The following is a 20,000-nucleotide window of genomic DNA, read 5'->3' as shown; positions in this document are numbered from 1 at the left end:
AGCTGTTTTTCTACAATTATAAAATGTCAGAAAGCGGCTTCGTCTGAGCCAGTCAACATTCGTTTGGGAGAATGATGGAAAACATCAGACTGTCTCTGATAAACAACATTTTTTGTGCAGCCGAAGCCTAAAAGCAGACTTCACAACATCAGCCGCACAGTTTTGGTTTATCCCTCGCTGTGCGTCACAAGACGGCGGGCGCAACAACGAGCCAACAAAAAACACAACTCCTCCGAAGAATTCTGTTTCTTCTACAACTCGTTCAGTGGTGGTTTGATGGTTGATGGTTGATGATGGTTTTGATGGTTTGATGGTTGATGATGGTTTTGATGGTTTGATGGTTGATGATAGTTGATGATGGTTTTGATGGTTGATGATGGTTGATGATAGTTGATGATGGTTGATGATGGTTTGATGGTTGATGATAGTTGATGATGGTTGATGATGGTTTGATGGTTGATGATGGTTGATGATGGTTTTGATGGTTGATGATGTTGATGATGGTTTGATGGTTGATGATGGTTTTGATGGTTTGATGGTTTGATGGTTGATGATAGTTGATGATGGTTTTGATGGTTGATGATGGTTGATGATGGTTGATGATAGTTGATGATGGTTGATGATGGTTTGATGGTTGATGATGGTTTGATGGTTGATGATGGTTTTGATGGTTGATGATAGTTTGATGGTTGATGATGGTTTTGATGGTTGATGATGGTTTTGATGGTTTGATGGTTGATGATGGTTTTGATGGTTGATGATGGTTTTGATCCTGTTAATTTGGTCTTCTCTTGTTTGCTCTGGTCAACTTTGCTCCAGTCGAGTCTGCTCTGATCTGGTCTCGTCTAATCTGGTCTGTTCTAGTCCAGGTTGGTCCCATCCTGGTCTAGTTTGGTCTCATGTGGTCCAGTCTGTCCTGTTTTTTTTTTTTTTAATTCTGGAATTCTGGTCTGGTTTGGTCTGGTATGTACTGGTCTGAAAAATGTTTCAGATATCTGTATTTGCTGTTTTATCCTGTTATAGTCAGAAGCTAAAAACCAGATGTTTCTCTACATTGACGAGTCAGGTAATGATTAATGAGTTCAGCACAAATGTGTCTTATTCTGAAAGTGTTGTTTTGGGATATTTTCCCTTTTTTATGTAGCTATTGTCATTATTTATCAATCGGTCGGTCAGGTGCTTCCTGATGGGAAACTGTGGAGAAGCCAGAAGAAATCAATATGAAGTGATGTGATGAATGATAAATGAAGTATTGTTGTGAACTTTGGTAAATTAAACCTCAGGTCTTCCTTCACAAACTTCCGGTCAGTGGTAGTAAGACTTCGCCCGCCGTCGTCTGTCTGTGTGTGTTCTGTCTCCAAACCGGCAGATTCATGCATTGATTCTTCATTTTCTCTGGCTTTATTATTCTCATCATTATCTGCCTTGTTATCGTCACTTTAAACTCATCGCTCTGCCTCTCTGACTCTCCACCCTCCATCCCTCTCCCCTCTCTTTCATCCCTCGCTCTCTTCATCAGCAGTGAAAAATGGGGCTTAATTAACTGTGTGCCTGCAGGACTTTGGCTTTCTGCGTGTGTGTGTGTGTGTGTGCGCAGAGGTAAAGTAGGCCAGTCTATAAGGTGGTTAATTAGGATGCAGCAGGCCTCTGTCCGCTGGCTCCCAGGGACCAGATGGAGAGCCGGGTTCACAAACAGAGGAGGGTTTGTCCGACGATGTTTTCACTCTCACCTCGACTCGACTGCAGAAGCACAATCCAGACTGAAGGCTCGTCTCCGGCGCTCTGCACTCGGCCATCACCCGTTCGTCGTCTGAACACTCTCAGATGAAGTCACACAGTTTTTCATCGATCAGTCACTCAAGGCCGACACACACTGAATTACTGCGTGTAGATTTTGAAGGGTTAAACACTGCTGAGCAGATGTTTGCAGACAGACATCTTCAGCCCTGGTTCCTCTCACCTGGCTGCAGGGCAGTAGATCCTCCATCCAGGCGTCCATCATGCAAACTGTTGGTGCTGTTTGGTGGATCCACTCATGGCCGGAGCAGACTCTTTGCTTTCAGTCGAGCTGTTTTCTAATGTTTCTGATTTATTTACTGCGTTTAGTTTTTCTTCACTGGATTTCAGCGTCATCTGCGTTAACATCCTGTCAGTTGTGTTTGCTCTTCGTATTGTTCGTTTGTAGCTCAGCGCTCCACAAATATCATCACATGGAACGATAAATCTTACTGAGAAGAGACACACATACACGATCTAACACACACACGCACACACACGCACGGTAACACAAAGCCAGAGTGCCTCCACATGTCAAAGAGACTTAACATGTCGCCCCAGCAAACGGTGCCACGGGAACACCTGCACCCTGAGAGTCGCCACAGAGACTCATCCCACACTGTCAATCACACACACACACACACACACACACACACACACACACACACACACACACACACACACACACACACACCTGTGCTCTGTGTGTGTGTGTGTCCTGTAGTGTTCAGGTGACACAGATCTCTCAGATCTTCCTCTGGGGCCAACACAGCTGTGTCTGAGCTCACCTGAAGCATGCAAGCACACACACACACACACACACACACACACACACACACACACACACACACACACACACACACGTCAGGGTTAAAAGGGATCAAGTGTCTTCCGTCACTGCATAAAGGCCTCGTACAACAAGTTTTAACCGCTCCTCTCTGAATCTAAATCCATTATTGATCCCTGATTGATTAAATGGTTGAATCAAAGTCTCGTATGTGAACATGCTGCAGGCTGTCGGAGCCACGTCGGCTTCAGGTCTTAAGGACGCTGTCGATCACATTGTACATATGATGCAGCTTCTGTGGTGAACAGGAAGTGACCAGATCATTGATGAGCAAAATACAGTCCGATCACGACATCGTCATTGAGACGGAGACGGCGGACACTGATGACTTCAGCTGTAACTCTTGGTCCCTGAGGGGAAGTCTGACCTTTTGCTTCCTGTCTTGTTTTTCAATCCAAACAGTTATTTTTCCTCCTCCAGTCCTCCTTTAATCCCCACACACACAGGTAAAGGTGTGGGGTTATCTGGGGGTCTGTGAGCTGGGATTGTTTGTGGGTCTGTGCTTGTTTTTGTCTTTCATGCGTCTGACATCTTCCCGCTCCTTCCTTCTCATCTTCTCTCGTCTTATTGGCTGTTTTTAGCTCGGCTTGTCTCTCGCTGCTCTGCATCGCAGGTTGTGACAAACCGGTTTGTTAAAAGCACTTTATAAATAAACACACTTGCACTTTAATCACCTTTCATCATCGGCTGTGTGACAACCTGTGGGCGCGACCACAGTTTAATTTAATCCCCCCTCATCTTCCACCCCTCCCCTAATTGATGCTCTCGCGAGCGGCGGCGGTTTGCTATTTCTGAAGCGGCGCTGGTTGGCTGCCACGGCTCCGCTTCACGCTGAATACATCAGCCGCCATTCAAGTCAGAGACTCAGAGGAAGAAGAGAGAAAATAGCTCTTCTCATTGTGTCTCCGTCCTCTCGATTCTGTCGCCTCCCGCTCTGATCCCGATACGCTGTGTGTCAGACAAACAAATCCCCTCCCCAAACAAATAAATGAATTTCAATGAAAAGACGGCAGAATGGAGTTTGGCGTAAACAAAGCACAATTGCCTTTCTCTTTTTAGCCTGGTTTTGCATAACAAGCCGTGACACGCTCTGCATTGAGATTCAAATGAGTAAGTGGCGGCTTAAGATGGACTTAGCTGCACTTCACTGGGACTATTTATCCGCTTTTAGAAAGGACGTGTCACTCTCAGCACTTCCTGTTTGACGAGTTTAGGACAACACGGCGTTCTCTGTCCAACCACAGCGGACTGTGAGGGGTTTTAACTGTCGAGAGCTTTATGAAACTTTATTGATCTCTGCCAGGAAATTAGGCCACGGCCACAGTGAGCAGCGCAGCAGATCCACAGGACAAACACACACACACAGATCGGAAACTCAAACATCTGCACACGCTGTCATTGAAATGTGACGCTACAGTGGAACATATTAAAGGCTTTCTGCTGGACTGGAGGAGGAATGAGCATCGTGACAAACATGGAGGTTGCAGAAAAAGCAGCACAGAACAGTGTGACAGCCGTTCAGCAGGGACTCGGGCGTATATGAGAGACAGTCGAGCTGACGGCGGGATGGAGGGTGGAGGAAGGAGGAGAGGGAATTTAAAGACGCACAGATGAGAGAAGGAGTGGCGTCGCTCCTCCGAACATCGCAGCTCGGCTGAGACTTCCTGCGTCACGGCGCTGTGGACTGTGTCTGAAGCCACTTAGTCAAAAACACATTGTTTTTGTTATCATGGAGTATCTTCACTTCTGTCTGAGCGACGCCTCGATGCCTTTGGCAGGCGCCGCGTCCTCGTCCCCTCTGGACTGAAGGGCTGAGCCTGTTTGGGACTGTCTGGTCCTCGATGTGGGAGACAGTCCTGAAAAGAGAAGTGCAGACATGCTTCTGCCAAACTGACCATTTGGTCTTAATCCCTGAAGCCTTTTGTCTGGTGGTCTCGTTGCTGCCCCTCGTTTACCTCGAGAGGCAGCTGGATTTGTGAGATCTAGATCACATGATGCAGGATCACTTCCAGTTCTGAGCTCCATGTAAAAGATGATTTCACTCTCAGCTCTCCTTTCCGAAGCGCTGCAGTTTGCTGACTTTCTGCTTCAGCTCTGTCTTCCACTGAAAATCACAATTGTGCGAGTACAGTTTTAGTAAAGGATTCTTACCTCCCAGTAATCTAGTCTGACTAAAGTGTTCTTTTGGTACCACCTTTCTGATTGTCTCAGTATGTCCAGAACTGTAAATATTAAGATTAAACTGTGTTAAAGTGTGATTTCCCTCTGCGGCTGATTGACTGGGGGGTCTGCAGACTGGCAGATTAAACATGCACAGCGCTGATTGACTGTGTTAACTGCTGCTGCTGGATAAACTGATGCTGCAGCCTCAGAGGGACCCTGTGGGCTGGTTGCACACTTTAAAGCCATCAAATAGAATAAGAAATGTTCTACCAGCTGCCATAAAAAACATACAGAAGTGTTGATTTCATGAAGGCGGCCTCGTCATGCATCAGTCAGTCAGCGCAGTGTTTCCTCCTTTAGCTCCTTCATGTCAGTGTGTTTGTTCAGGTGCGATGGAGGACACTGCGTCGGCCTCATCGGCCCGTCTCCTCATCACTGTGCTTGTGACGACGCCGTGAACTCCGACCGCACCGAGAAAAGACAGTGAGATGGCTGAAAGTGCTAATCTCACTCCTCTGAAGTTAAAACTGTGGTGCAGCTCATTTGGACTGAACTAACCAACATCTAACCAGCAGCAAGAAATTACCCCAGAACACAAGGGATTATGGGTAGAAGATGTCTGATGGATGAGAAGCTGAGCGGAACCACATGATGATCATATTCAGGTGCTTCTTCATGCGTTCTTAACATTTAGACAGAAGCACAGCTAAACCTTGAGATTTGTGTCAGAATCACCTCAACAGATGAAAACCAAACAAAGAGACTGCCAGAAGCACAAAAAAGGAAACTTCATTAAGTGCACAAACGAGATTTTACGCTCATTTCATGTCAGAGCGAGATGTGAAAGAAGAGTCATGTCACGCTCAGAAGGACAAACACGTGCGTCCTCGTGTGGAAATGACTGCTCGCCGTTCAGGTCGGCAGCCCTTCGCCGCCCTCCGCTGCTCTCGCTCGGCGCCGGCTGCAGCCCCGACCCGGACGTTCCTCTGCATTTTTGTATGCATGCATGCATGTGTTCAGTGAGTCCTGGCCCGAGTTCAGCGGCTCACATCAGGGATCAGCTCGCCCTCCAGGCCGCCAGGCACATTTCCTCTGCTCAGGAGGCCGAGTGGAAGGATACGAGGGCCCGCTGCACCGTGAACAGGCTGAACCACCCGGACACCGTCATCAGACTGCCTCCTAAAGCAGGATGAGACAATGGATTTTGACAGTTATTTTGGAACAAATTAAAAGCCCCTTCTGGCATCACCAATCATGGAAGCCACGAGCAGCACGTCTGTCAGGGGACCGACCAGTCTGACCCACGTGGGCTGGCCCGTCCCCCTTTAGAACCACCTGAGGCCCCACACACAGCGCTCTCCTCCCCATGAAGACCACTGGAGCTCCTCAGCTGTCCTGACCGCCGGCTTTCCCACTTAATGCTTCACTGAAGCAGCTGTCAAGGTTTTCTGTCAACGAGGACAGTTTGTGTTTGTCTCCTTGTAGCTACTGTAACTACCATCAGCGTTTCATTAGTCAGCGTATCTTCTCAGCTCGGTGCAGGACTTCAAATCCAGAATCTTCTGAAAGTTAAGCAGCACGAACAGACCAGACAAGCAACATCACAGCTGCAAACAGCCCATAATGCTCAGCATGCAGTGTCCAGACCAAAATCTAACTCCCTAAAACTACTTTCAGGCCAGTATCAGGGTCTTGTCACTGAGGTTTGAGGACGTCCTGCTGCTCCAGCAGCAGCTTCAGACAGTGAAGCAGAGGCGCTGCAGCTCTGAAGGCGGCGTTCGTTAAATGTCATTGTTCTGCCGTCAGTGACCTTTTATCAGCCTGCAGGAGTCAAGGAGGCATTTCTCCTCCTCCTCTCCTCCTCCTCCTCCTCCTCCTCCTCCTCCTGGATATGGGTTTCCATGCAGAGAGGTTTTCATAGTTTTTGCCTGGACTGACCGCCGGCGCCACGTCTGACCGTGTTGATGTTTATCATGATAATGGGACAGATTCCATTTCGCTTTCATACGCCGCCCACAGCGCAGCATATGTAAAACTACAGACAGAAATAGACGTGATTATTCTGGATTTTATGAGCTGACTGAAGACTGAAGACCAGCGACGCAGAAGAAGACAGAGGAGCACTGAGCTGGAAGACTTCTCCTTCGTCACCTCGTCCCCTCCCTTTCTTCTCCTCCTCCTCTGTGGTGGTGAAGGGTGGTTGTTTCTTTTCTCCTCCTTGTGACTCCTTCTCCATCCTTATTTCTTCTCTTCCCTCTCCTCCTATTCTTTTCTCTTCTTCTTCCTGTCCCCTCTCTCTCAATCAGCTCCTCTTTCGCTGCCTCCTCTTCCTCCTCCTCCTCCTCCTCCCTCTCCTGCTCTCAGCGTGTTGACAGTGCTTCAGAGACGATATAAAAAGACGGAAACAGGGGAAGACACTGTCGTGTTTTCACCTCCGCTCCTCCTCCTCCTCCTCCTCTGTCTCCTCCTCATCCCTCTCTCTTCTGCCTCTCTGAAGTGAAGTTTTCTCTCTTGTTCGGATTGTTGTCTCCTTCGCTGCCGTGAAACAACACAAGAGCCCAAACAACAGCGAGCGCTGAAGCAGCTTCAAACCAAACAAATCCCTTCTCAAAACCAGACGGCACAAAGAGTGACGTGAGGAGAGAAGACGAGGAGTAGACTCATAGATGCAGACAAACGTGTGTGTGTGTGTGTGTGTGTGTGTGTGTGTGTGTGTGTGTGTGTGTGTGTGACTGGGCGAATGGGAGTTCCTGCTGTTTGGATGTTGCCGTGTGATCTTCTGAAAGTTTTGTTGTTTTATTTTGGAGGAGCCGCTCGCCTCTCTGCCTTCCTCCCCGTCACTCCGTCACTCTTGTCTTCCCGAGCAGCGCGGTGCAGATGAAAGATGAGAAAACACGACGTGCGCTGAACAGAAACGTCACCTCATCCCCTTTGGCTGCAGCCGCTCGGCTTTCATGCCACAGTCTGAACAAGCGGCGCTAGCTTAGCTAACAAGCTGCGTTACTACAAACAGAGGCGGTGACAAAAGCAGGCGTGACAGCGCGAGCAAACCAAACGAAGCAGCAACTAAAATACACAAAACAATAGTGTTCCCTGATTCTGTAAAGCGGCTTAGAATAAATAAATAAAAAAACACACTGATGCAAACAACATGGGCTCAAAATGACAGTTTAAAACCGGATGTTGCTGCTAATGTGAACGTGAGAATGAGAATCTTGAACAAGAGATAAGTACGAAGGCTACAGAGGTGAACACAGATTAGCTCTTTGTCTCCTCACGTCGATAAATCTCTTCAAACCTCAGAATGTTCAACAACGCTGCAGCTCTGCAGGACTTTTTAACCTCTTTTAGATCCAAGTTGTGGAAGCAGTTTCCATCAAACCCAGTGGACACTAACTGCCCAGTTTGTGAAGAAAGTGGAGCCATCAGCAGCTGAAGAGACAGGTTATCTTCTCTGGAGCTGGTGGAGACCAAACCAGAGCTGAAAGGAGAGCGAATGATCAGACTGACGTTCGTTAGGACCCCACTGTCGCTCTGTGTGTCTGCTGGATGTGGACACAGTGATTTGCTGACCCGCCGGCCGCCTGGTTGCAGTGGCTCGTCTGGTCTGTCATTGGATGATTTGTGAGCCTTCAGATGAAAAGAGGTTTTCTGCTCGATCCGTCTGCCTGTTGACATTTATTTGCTTGGTTTGCTTTGGTGTGTTGCAGAGTTCGGGGAGGTTTTTCTTCCATCACTCTCTTCCTAACGTGCTGACATGTGTCGCCTCTGGCTGCATCTCATAGAGCTGTTATCTGATTGGTTGCGCTCTGAAAGGCCATCTTCGTAGTTTACACAAAATAAATGATCTTCCTCTCTTCTCCCTCCAGGTGATGAGTGGTACCTGTGCAGGCTGACCCTGAGCATGCCCAGCCAGGCTGACATGCAGTGGGCCATGTTTCCCTCGCCTTACCTGGGCGCTGTGGGTCCCGACGCCACACCTGGCTCTGTAGTCTACCGACTGTCGGCACGGCGGCGAGATGGAACAGTTGGACAGGCTCAGTATTTCCTGATGGACGGTGAGTAGCTTTTATCTTCTGCGTGTATGTGGACACCCGTGTTTTTGCTGGTTCGGATCCCCTGAGTTCCAATGCAGGGAAAAGCGCTGCAGGTGTGATGCTGTAAAGACCTTTTGGTCATGAAAGCTCAGTTTCAAAGGCACGAAGAGATGTTTTAGGCTCCGTACCACCTGCCTTCTGATATGTGCAGCGTATGTGGAAATCTGCTTCCAGACCTCCTCATTCCAGTCACAGTTTCCTCAAACCTGCCGTGTGCTTGCTGCCGCTCTTATCTCCTGCATGTATCTGTAATTAGGTCCGCTGCCGCTCCGCCAGGCACTCTGTGACAAACCTGTTTTGTTCAAAGGAGAGATTTATAAATAAAATTTGACTTGTTGAATTTCAATTACCATCAAGTAGGAGAGGGAGAGAAAAACGCACATAAACGGCGTGGAGCTGCACTGTTAATCGCTCCCCGGGGCAAAGAAAGCTCCCAGATTGGGGAAGAATAGGAAAGTCTCTGGAGAGGCAGCGAGTGGGAGGGTGGGATGGGCGCCGGTGGCTGTGGATTTTTTATTTTTTATAATATTTTACAGGAGAAGAGGAGAAGGAAAGAGGAGGAAGGAGTGAGGAGAGATATTTTGAGAGCTAATTTCTAATGCTTTCATATTAAGAGCTTCTAACTTCCCTTTGGCGTAATGTGACTACATGTGTACCGACGAATAATCCAATAATTTACATTAAAAATGTTTTTAATATCATGCCAATATGGAAATATATTCAGCCAGTGTGCGTGAGGCCAATTAGTAGCTTTAATGTGATTTCAGTCTGTTTGAGGCTCTTAAATTTACAGTTTGTGTGTCAGCAGCAGGACACTGAGTTTGTTCAAAGAAGTGAATTTTCTGCACAATCGTCTCTGTTTTTACTGAAGGAAGAACACAAAAAACAGGTTGTGTATGATGGAAAATATGAAGTTTATGATGCTATGAGGCTGAAGCGACAACTGTTTAGCAGATTGTAACAGCTGCAGCTCGTTAGCTAATGCTAACATTCTGTTAATCTGCTTTTTCATGTTTCCAGCAGACTTATTTCAAAGACAAATCTAGTTAGTGGGTTTTAGACATTTGTGACAGGTGTTGGTAGGTGTATTTGATCTTCAGGCAGGGTCTGAAGATCAAAGCTAGGTGTTTCCACCTGCGTCCAGTCTTTATGCTAAGCTAAGCTAACCATGACCTGACTCTCACTGCTCAAAAGGAAGCGTGGATCTGCACCCCCAACCCTCGTCTGACATTGTCAGCTTGTGGAGAGTCGTCTGTAGCTAACTGATACTGCTAGCTAACACGGCTCAGCCGAGGAGGACACGTTCATGTTTACATCGGCGCTGTCACGAGCACGAGCCTCCCGTCCCTGAGAGGATGCAGTGATACGCCTGTTAGAGAAAACAGCTCTACAGGTCAGAGGAGGAAATGAACTTTTGTGGTGAACTGTCCCTTTAAACAAACTCTTCAGAGAGACTCACATGAACTCGTTTGAGAAAAATCCCTCCACAAATAGACGGAGGAGGAGGAGGAGGAGGAGATGATTGACAGGTTGGATGCAGCTGCTGCTGGTTCAGAACCCTCTGGTCAACAGCTGATCCTCTCCTCCTCTCCTCCATCCTTTTCTCCTCGTAAAACGACTCTTCAGAGTTTTAACCAGCTCACGGTCTTTCTTTTCACATCCTGAAGCTCTGCTTTCTGTGCGGCTGGTTGCTGCTGCATGTGTTCTACTACGTCATGGAGCTCTCTGATGAAATAACTGCAAATTTCTACATTTATAGCATATCAACAAATGATGATGGTGATTGTTATGACAACAGTGTTGGTGAAGGCTCGTCTTCATGTTTCTCTGTTTCTGTAGTCTGAATACTTGAAGCTCTGGCAGCGATCGAAATTGAACAGATGTCGATTTCACTGAACGCTCGTTTGTGACTGTGAAATGTGAGAAGCAGCAAAAACCAAGAAGCCTTTTCGCTCACATGAAGCTGCGGCTTTGGTTCACATGAAGAAGTAAACGACGAGGATCGAATCGCCTGCTCAGTAGAACTTCAACATCTGTTAAAAATCAGAAGAGTCTCCTTCATTCTTCTTCTCTGACTCTCCCTCCGTCCAGGTGGCGAGGAGTGCTTCGAGGTGGATCGGCGCTCTGGTGAGATCAGGACCACGGGACGACCTCTGGCCCCCAGTAAGGAGTACCTGCTGCGGGTGCAGGCGATGGACGGGCTCGGCCGTAAAGGCCCTCCGGCCACCGTGGCCATCCTGGCCGGCTACCGGCCGCCGCAGTTCACCAACTCCACCTACAGCCTGAACGTCCCCGAGAACAAAGCCGTCGGCCAGCCGTGAGTCTGAAAACGGGGGTTATGGGGGGGTTGATGAAGATTGTGAGAAAATCATTTCATTGTTGGTTGTATGAAAAGAAAAGAAAAACATTTTCTGAAACACACGAAATCCATCACTGTTCTGACGAAGCTCCCAGCTGAAAGCTTCCACGTATACACTTTATCACTTCCTGTCAGTGCTTTTGGAAGTATTTGTATTAGTGTGTTTTTGTGCATAATGCAGTGTGTAGTATATGTACAGACCGTAGTATTCGCAGTGTAAGAGGGCAGTATTTTATCTAGTAATGTTACGTGTTTTCTGTGTAGTATTGATATTTATTTTCATTGTATGTGCACGTTTTGTGCAAAAGTACTACACATGCGGTAGAATAGTACTTACAGTGCAGATTAATGTCATAGTAAAGAAGTGTTTGTAGTATTATATCCAGTATTTCAAGTAGTAGTTTTCTTCTGCTGACGTGTTTGTGTGTGTGTCCTCCATATTTACAGAAATATCATTTACATTCCACTGCTTCAAATACTGTGTGTGTGTGTGTGTGTGTGTGTGTGTGTGTGTGTGTGTGTGTGTGTGTGTGTGTGTTTGCGGCCAGCTCCTTGGCTTTGCATGTCATGTGATGCATGAAAAGATGAGCCCTGTAGAGCGAGACAAAAGACGAGGGAGGAGGAGGAGGGAGGAGGATGAGGTGGAAGGACGAGGAGCGACAGGGAGGAAGAGAGAAGAAGGGATGAGAGGGAGGCGGAGGAGGAGGAGTGGAGGATGGAGGGATGGGAGGATGAGGAGAAGGACGGGGGGATGGATGAAGAGGACCCAGATGTATGAGTGTGGCCTCAGGCTGAGAATTTGAAAGTGTGGCAAATTCAAATATTTATTAAAAGCGAGGTCTGGATAAACATGAAGGGGTGTGTGTGTGTGTGTGTGTGTGTGTGTGTGTGTGTGTGTGTGTGTGTGTGTGTGTGTGTGTGTGTGTGTGTGTGTGAGAGAGAATCCCTCAGGGCTGCTGGCGCAAAGCACATTGTATTAATATCCAAGTATCCATGCCACCCTATGAGCAGTGTGTGTGTGTGTGTGTGTGTGTGTGTGTGTGTGTGTGTGTGTGTGTGTGCGTGTGCGTGCTTCCTTTATGTTCCCTTTATGTGTGTGTGTTGTAGTCAAATTGATGAAGCAGGTTGTGCTGGGTTGTGGGTCTGGAATAATCCAGGACCAGCTCGGCTTCCTGCTGACCCGTGGTCACGTTCCCGCGCTCGTGTCTGCGCTCTGCTGCATTTCTTAAATGTCTTTATCCACATGTAGCCTGGTCCAGACAGTCGGGCTTCAGTGTTTGAAATATCCCAGCATGCATTTCAGGCCAACCAGCAGCAAAGAGGAAGGACAGCCAACACGCTGCCGTCAGCGTTACTGTCCCACCAGGTTTACTGTGGACATGCTTTAGACATTCGAAGGTTTCAGTTTCTTAAAGTGGTTCATTTATCAAATAATGAAGTCTTGGAGCCACCAGCAAGCTAGCTGAGGGAGGAGCTGGGCTAACAGTTTCCCCTTACCTACAGTATTTGTGCTAAGCTAGGCTAAACATGTCCTGCAGCTGTCTTAGTAAGGGACGCAGAGATTAAAGTGACGTCCGTCCTCTCATCTGATTTCAGTCCCCACAGCTCATTTGTTTGTTGTCTTTGTCAGAGTCTTCTAACCTCACTGTCCCTCCACCTCCTTCCTCGGTGCGTCTCCTCGCAGCGTCGCGGTGGTTCAGGCCGTCTCCTTCCAGAAGAAGAGTCTGTCCTACATGCTGCTGCTGAATCCTGGGAACCTGTTCAGCATCAACCAGGAGAGCGGCGCGCTCAGCCTCACCAGGAGCGTCGACTACGAGAGCGGACACAACCTCCACACCCTGCAGGTCCGCGCCTCCGAGCCCGACACCGGCCTCAGCGGCGTGGCGGAGGTACGAACACATGCATTGACACGCACATGCAGCCGGGCTCAGCCGCCGTCTGCGTTACGGAGGGTGAAGCTCGTTAGCAGAGGGTGTTTGGGGAGAAGCAGCCACCTCGGCTGACCGGTGGGGAGTCGCAGGCATTGACCATGAGTGGTCTCACAGCCCCTCTTCTCCTGATAAACAGAATAAATGCACGCTAACAGCCGGGCGACTTGCCACGCTCACGTCGGAGACGGCGACGCTGACCCCCTCGACCGCTGAAGACGCCGCTCTGATGAAAACTCATTAATTCCAAATGAGAGAAAGCGCTGCTGCTGAATCAGACGCTGTGATGCAACTGTTTCATTTACTGTTTATTCTGCTTGTGTGTTCATTATGCATGCGTGAATCCAAACACACGGAGCTGTTTGCCTCGTTTCTCCCAGCGTCCCGTGAAGCTCTCATGATGAAAACGCAGCAGATCAAAGCTGCTCCACCATCACATCGGATCAGCTCGTGATCAGCACTTTGAGCTCGCCACACTTTCTTACAGAGTTTGCAACATTATGGATTAACTGAGGGTGCAGCACGCACACACACACGCAGGCACACATGCACACACACACACACACACACACACACACACACACACACACACACACACGTAGTGCTAAGTGCAGGAACCTGGCAGCCAAACCTTGACTCCTATTCTTACAGTAAGCTCTTAAGACTTCACACCGCAGATAGCTACATCTGTTCCCATTAACACACACGCTCACACACACACACACAAACTCCATTATGACCTGCTCTCAGTGTCCAGATGGTTCGCACAGACAGAGAATAGCTGCTAAACTACCAGCGTCCCCCAAACGCCTCTGCTGCTCTATAAGCTCAGCTGGCTAATTCACTGTAAGGGCCCTGCGTGCGCTGCGCGTGTGTGTTCGTACAGCGTGCGTGCGTGCGTGCGTGCGTGCGTGCGTGCGTGCGTGCGTGCGTGCGTGCGTGCGTGTGTGTGTGTGTGTGTGTTAGCCAGGTGTGTAGAAAGCAGTGCTAACATCACATCGTGCTGCAGCATCTGCACTTTGTGTTGCCTTCAGCTTTTAGAGACATTTTCAAAGCGTCTACGTGAAGCGCGTCCCTCGTTACAGCCTCGCACTCCGCTGACATCACGACTCGCTAATGGTCCTCTTCTGCCCGTTAGCGATCAGCTGATCCGTCCCTTCTTTGTCCTCGTGAAGCATAAAGACTTGAAAAACAAAATCCAGGAGTTTGATTGACTTGAGAATTTTCTTTAATTTGCTAACTTCAGAATCACTTGCTGATAATTAGAAATCCGTCGTTTTGACAGATAACTAAATAATTACTTGCTCTGCAGCACAATTACAAAATTAGACAGACAATTAAAAATATTTAAAAAAAAAAAAAAAAAAACAGCTGAACACAGTTTCCAGGCAGCGAGCAGATGGTGCAGGGGTGGTGGAAACAGCAGCAGCTGAATGGTGCAAAAAGCAGCAGATTATTTATTTCTTTAGCGCTCAGAGTGTTCGTTTGTGCCCCTTCGTTACTTTCGTCCACACTTATTTTGTATTTGATTCGTTTTTACTGCCGTGATAAAAATGCCATTTGTCATTTTTTAAAATCTTTTTGTTGGCGACTTCATCAAACGGACCATCCGTCCGAGGTGGAGGTGGAGTGGAGGACCTGAAGGTCGTGTCCAGCTGTTGAACATGGAGGTGGAAGAGGAGGAAAACTCGTAAATACTGTTATTCAAGCTGCGGTTTATCTCACACACTGTCTCAACAAAGCTTGTGACACCTCCACCACCACAGAAAACACTTCTCTGTGAGTCGCTGGCAGATTTATATTTGGCCGCTCTGATCGGTGCTTTTACAAACAAGGCCGATTCTCTGTCTAATGCCGCTGCTGACATGAGCTAAACTGTTCATTAACGCTGACATGAAAGCAAAGCAAAGACAGTTTGATGCCTCAGTCTCACCTGAAGGTCCTCTCACTGCAGCTTTTAACCGTTTCAGACATAGAAGCACAAACCAGTTTGAACCAGTTTGATCTGTCAATCGAATGAAGCTGATGCTCTGTAGAGCCGATGGAGGCTGTGTGACGTGGCTGAAAGCTCCAGGTGATGTCAGTGATTGGGCCTTGACAGATGTGGACAGTGTTCATGTTATATGCAGGTCAAACAGAGACAAATGTCCACCTGTGATTTTAATGTTACCAGTGTGTTTCTGTGGAGAGATCCCAGCGCTGCCTCTGGTTTGAAATGTCACATTTAGACATTAGAAATAATATAAGATGAAGGGTCATGAAGAGTGAGAACAGCTGATGAGCGCAGTGCAGAGGAGCAAACACATTCACGTTTAGCTGTTGGCTTAAAGTAATAAACAGTTTTCCATCTGTTTCCAGCTGAAGCCTCTAAATATTCAGCCCGTGTTTGCAGAAGCAGCCGTGCATCTAAATCTTGTCAGCTCGCTCTCCGCTGCCCCGCTGTTATTACTGAACAGGTGGTGTGTCGAAGGTTCAGGGCTGCGTGGGAAATCTGAGCTCAGGTGGTCGGGTCGCTTAAATCAGGCTTTATGGGAATGGAAAATAGGGTTTCGGTTTGAGCTCCAGTGGCTCGGGATAGTGGGTGAACTGGACAGGAGCCGGGGAAGGCGACGGTGCCGAGGAGGTGTGAAGGAGGAAATGGGTTTCTCTCCTCCAGCATTTGTCTTCATAATGTTTGCATGAGTTAATCTGGAAACAGGAAGTCGCTAAAGTCTGTCCAGCTGAAGAACCAAAACTTCCAAACCGGCAGATTGTCAGCAAACTTCTGTGGAGCAGCGAGCAGCGAGAACGACATCACGGCGTCACACCATCAGTTCATTCCCAGGCTTTCTGCCTGTGAACGACCAAAGTAATGTGAATACTGTGATTAACGGGGTGAAGTAAACACAACACGCTCTAACAGGAAGACCTTTTTCCTGCAGGTCGTCGTCCACATCACAGACGAGAACGACTGCACGCCAGAGTTCCTCCACTCCATCTACACCAGAGACAACGTACCTGAAAGCATCGCACCTGGAACCTCCCTGCTGCAAGGTAACACACACACACACACACACACACACACACACACACACACACACACACGCAGGGGCTGATGTGTGGAGCTGGTTCTGGTAAACTATCTGCCCTCAGTCTGTGAACGCAACACCTGCACTTCACACCTGTGGGTATACAGTGTGTGTGTGTGTGTGTGTGTGTGTGTGTGTGTGTGTGTGTGTGACAGCCATCTGTCGTAGCTGCTGGTGACTGGTTGAGATCAAACAGTCCGACTTCAGCGAGGCTTTGCTCTTATTAGGCATACAGCCAGCAGCACACACACACACACACACACACATTCATACATACATTCAACAGTATAGAGACTAATGTATTTATAAAATTCCTCTTCCTCTCTCTGTCTTGCCTCCTCTTCCTCCTCTCCTCTTCCTCTCCTCTCTCTGTCTTGCCTCCTCTTCCTCCTCTCCTCTTCCTCTCCTCTCTCTGTCTTGCCTCCTCTTCCTCCTCTCCTCTTCCTCTCCTCTCTCTGTCTTGCCTCCTCTTCCTCCTCTCCTCTTCCTCTCATCTCTCTGTCTTGCCTCCTCTTCCTCCTCTCCTCTTCTTCTCCTCTTCCTTCCACGTTTTCCTCACTCCTCCTCTTCACCTCGCTCCTTGCCTTTTCCTCCTCATTCTCCTCCTCTCACCTGTGTCTCTTCTCTTGTCTCCTGTTCCTCATTTCCTCTTTCTCTTCCTCCTCTCTCTCTCTCCTCCTCCTCCTCAGTTCTGGCCCGGGACTGCGACTCCGGCATGAACTCGGAGCTCTCTTACTTCGTTCATGGCGGTGACTTTGACATCACATCAGGGGGCGTGGTCAGCCCCGCCCGTCGCCTGGACTACGAGCGACCCAATCACGTCTACGAGTTCGTGGTGGTCGCCGTGGACGCGGGAATGCCCCCCCGAACAGGCACCGCCTCCGTTCGCATCAGAGTGGCCAATAGCAACGACGAGGAGCCCGTGTTCTCGCAGAGCGTGTAGGTGCATCGCCACTTCTCCGTCTCTCTGCTTCTCCAGCAGTTTGCTTTTAATGTCTCATCACCTTTTGTAGTTTTAATGTGACTTCAGCGGCGTCGCTCTCTCTCTCTCTCTCCCTCTGTCACTGTCTGTGTCTCTCGCCCACGGAGTCACTCTGCTAATGAAGCTGTTTTTAATTCTATTTTTAATCCCACTGTTCCTCCTCCTCCGTCTTCACGTCTCCTCTCACTCCTGTCTGACTCCTTCACACCTTCTTACTTTATTTCTTCTCCTAAATGTTTTCTTATCTCTCTCCACTTTGTTCCTCCTCATCTCCTCCCTCCTCCTTCCCTTTCTTTACTCCTCTTGGACCCCCCCCATCAGTTATAAGACCTTCCTGAGTGAGGACGCCGGTCCAGACACGCTGGTAGCCATCGTTCACGCCAACGACCCGGACGGAGACGCCGTCTCTTATGCCATTACTGGCGGCAATGAGGACAGCAACTTCCTGCTGGACAACCAGAAGGGTGAGGGCGAGGCGATGCTGAGGCGTCACAGCGAGCTTTGATGTTAGAAGAAGGAACAACGTCACCAAACGCTTTGGATCGATCAGTAAAATGTGCTGCTGACTCTCAGAGGAAAAGTCCAAATCCTGATTTAGCTTCTCTGACCGTGTGTTCAACACGTTTTAGACACTGAGCTGCGTGTAAAGTCCAAAGGCACCAAAAAGGAGCTCAGACTGAAGGAGGTGAAGCCTCCTGAGCTTCAGGTGTCTGCTGATCTCTGGGTGTTTGAACGTTTCCTCTGAGAGTTCAGTCCGTCTGTGAGAGGATGTGATCAGGATCAGCCTCACCTCCGAACCAGACCAACACACACCGCTCGCTGAGCACATGTTGTTTGTTAGGTTGCATAAACACACACACACACACACACACACACAGTCGCTGTTACACACATACACGTACACACAGACACACAGAGGAAAATGGTTGTTGCTGTGGTAACAAGAATTTGGGGATTGGTAGCTTTTACAAGGCAGTGAACCCCATGGAACACACACAGAATCCACACACACACACACACACACACGCACTCACACACGCACTCACAAAGACATGTGCATGAATGAAATAAACATGAATACACACATTTCTAATCACTACAGTTCATAAACACAAACTGTCTCATCTGTTCAGTGTTTCTGGTCGACACGGTTGAATCATTTGAAACGTGTGTGTGCACAGGTGTGTGTGTGAGCAGGTGTGTGTGTGTGTGTGTGTGTGTGTGTGTGTGTGTCAGCAGGAGACTTTTAGAAGATAAACTTTATGTTCTGCAGTGTGATGAACAGTCATGTTTTGCATGTTTATCTCTGCATATGTGTGTGTGTGTGTGTGTGTGTGTGTGTGTTTAAGCCCGTCTTTCACCTTATCACCCAGCATGCACTGCTCCACTGCGCCGCCACACAAACACATACACACACACATGCGTCCCGTGCACAGATATAAACATGAACATTTGCACATAAATGATATATTAAGACTCTCTCTCTCACACACACACACACACACACACACACACACACACACACACACCCTCCCTCTCGTGCAGCAGATGGCCTTTGGCTCACTCGGCTCCTCTGCTTTGTCACTTCAAAGCGTGGTGAAGTGTTTTCGTGTCGACGTGCTCCCTCCCAGCCTCCGTGTCTCCATTCATGTTGCTTCCAAAGCTGCTTATTTGTCTGTTTGTTTGTTGGCTGCTCTGTTATGTTAATGTCGAAGTGACTGTTGGCGCAGAAAGGCGTGATGTTTGTTTCAGGCCTGGGTTCGAGGAACACGGGGTCTCTGCGGTGAAGACCCTCGGTGTGTTCTATGGTCCGACGAGTCCTCGGCGTCACATGTCCGCCTGATGCCGTCTCGTCGTTCCAGTTCGTCTTTAAGTGAAAATGGCGGAAAGTCTTTGGCTCCAGCTTCTCTGATGAGGATTTTCTGTTTTTCTTGGTCTGTTAGGACTGAGAACGTGTTTTCTTTCTCTAGGTTTGACCAAATAAGACATTTTACAACCTTAAATCATAAATGATTTATCATTGAACAGAGAGAATAAGTGATAGTTAATCAATGATGAAGCTCCCGTCTCATGAACATGCAGGCTCCGTCCTCTTCATGTTGGCTGTTCCAGGCCCAGTTTTGGACATCGCGTCTCCAATAACCCATTTATATTTCATGTGTTTTAGGCAGATTGGACACACAAAATAAAAAAAACAGTGTAAATGAAGCATTAGAGACTAACTAAAATCTAATCGCTCACACCACCTCATTAATTCTTCTTCTGGTGTTTTTCCTGCTTTGCCCAAACAGCCTCTGGAGCTGAGCTGACCCTGATCTGATTTCCAGGGAAAACAAAGACAGATGCCACCAGATTTGTGATCCGGTTAATGGAGACGCTTTGGGTGTAAATGGAAGCGTGTTGAATCTCATTTGGCTTTTATCCTGATATGATATGCTTGAAATGTCCAACAAAGATCGACGCTGTCCACGCGTGGACATGCAGAGCAGGGTCAGCAGGCTGAGCGCTGCCCTGTGTAGAATCCAGGCAGACGTGACTGTTTTCCATAAACTGATGTGAAAACAAGTGAGAATCAGTCTGCAGAAAGTCTTCTTGGAGAACAAAGACTGTTTATTCTGCACTTTGTTTTCATGCTGACTTTGAGGGACTCGGCAGCTGCTGGTGTCTCTTCTGTTTTCCTATTAGCTGAAACATGCTCAGAGTCGTCCTCTCCTCCAGAAGAGCCTGTTGACTGTGAACGGTGCTGAGCTGTGTCCTCTGGCAGCAGGAAACAGCTCTTC

At 48.2% G+C, this 20,000-nt stretch overlaps 1 protein-coding gene across 1 annotated transcript in view; it reads left to right on the top strand.

Moving 5' to 3' along the window:
- Window positions 1-20,000, top strand: part of LOC143324799 (neural-cadherin) — a 110,835-nt gene that overhangs the window by 41,331 nt on the left and 49,504 nt on the right. Inside the window, exons 2-7 of the mRNA XM_076737541.1 lie at window positions 8,656-8,844; window positions 10,975-11,200; window positions 12,927-13,131; window positions 16,092-16,203; window positions 16,928-17,177; window positions 17,542-17,684. Coding sequence (XP_076593656.1) covers window positions 8,656-8,844; window positions 10,975-11,200; window positions 12,927-13,131; window positions 16,092-16,203; window positions 16,928-17,177; window positions 17,542-17,684 — 1,125 coding nt within the window. The remainder of the gene's footprint in view (window positions 1-8,655; window positions 8,845-10,974; window positions 11,201-12,926; window positions 13,132-16,091; window positions 16,204-16,927; window positions 17,178-17,541; window positions 17,685-20,000) is intronic.

This window comes from Chaetodon auriga, chromosome 8 (genome assembly GCF_051107435.1).
Source record: "Chaetodon auriga isolate fChaAug3 chromosome 8, fChaAug3.hap1, whole genome shotgun sequence".
NCBI lineage: Eukaryota > Metazoa > Chordata > Actinopteri > Chaetodontiformes > Chaetodontidae > Chaetodon > Chaetodon auriga.
Note: the sequence above shows the minus strand (reverse complement) of the source record. Positions and strands in the feature narration are given on the sequence as shown.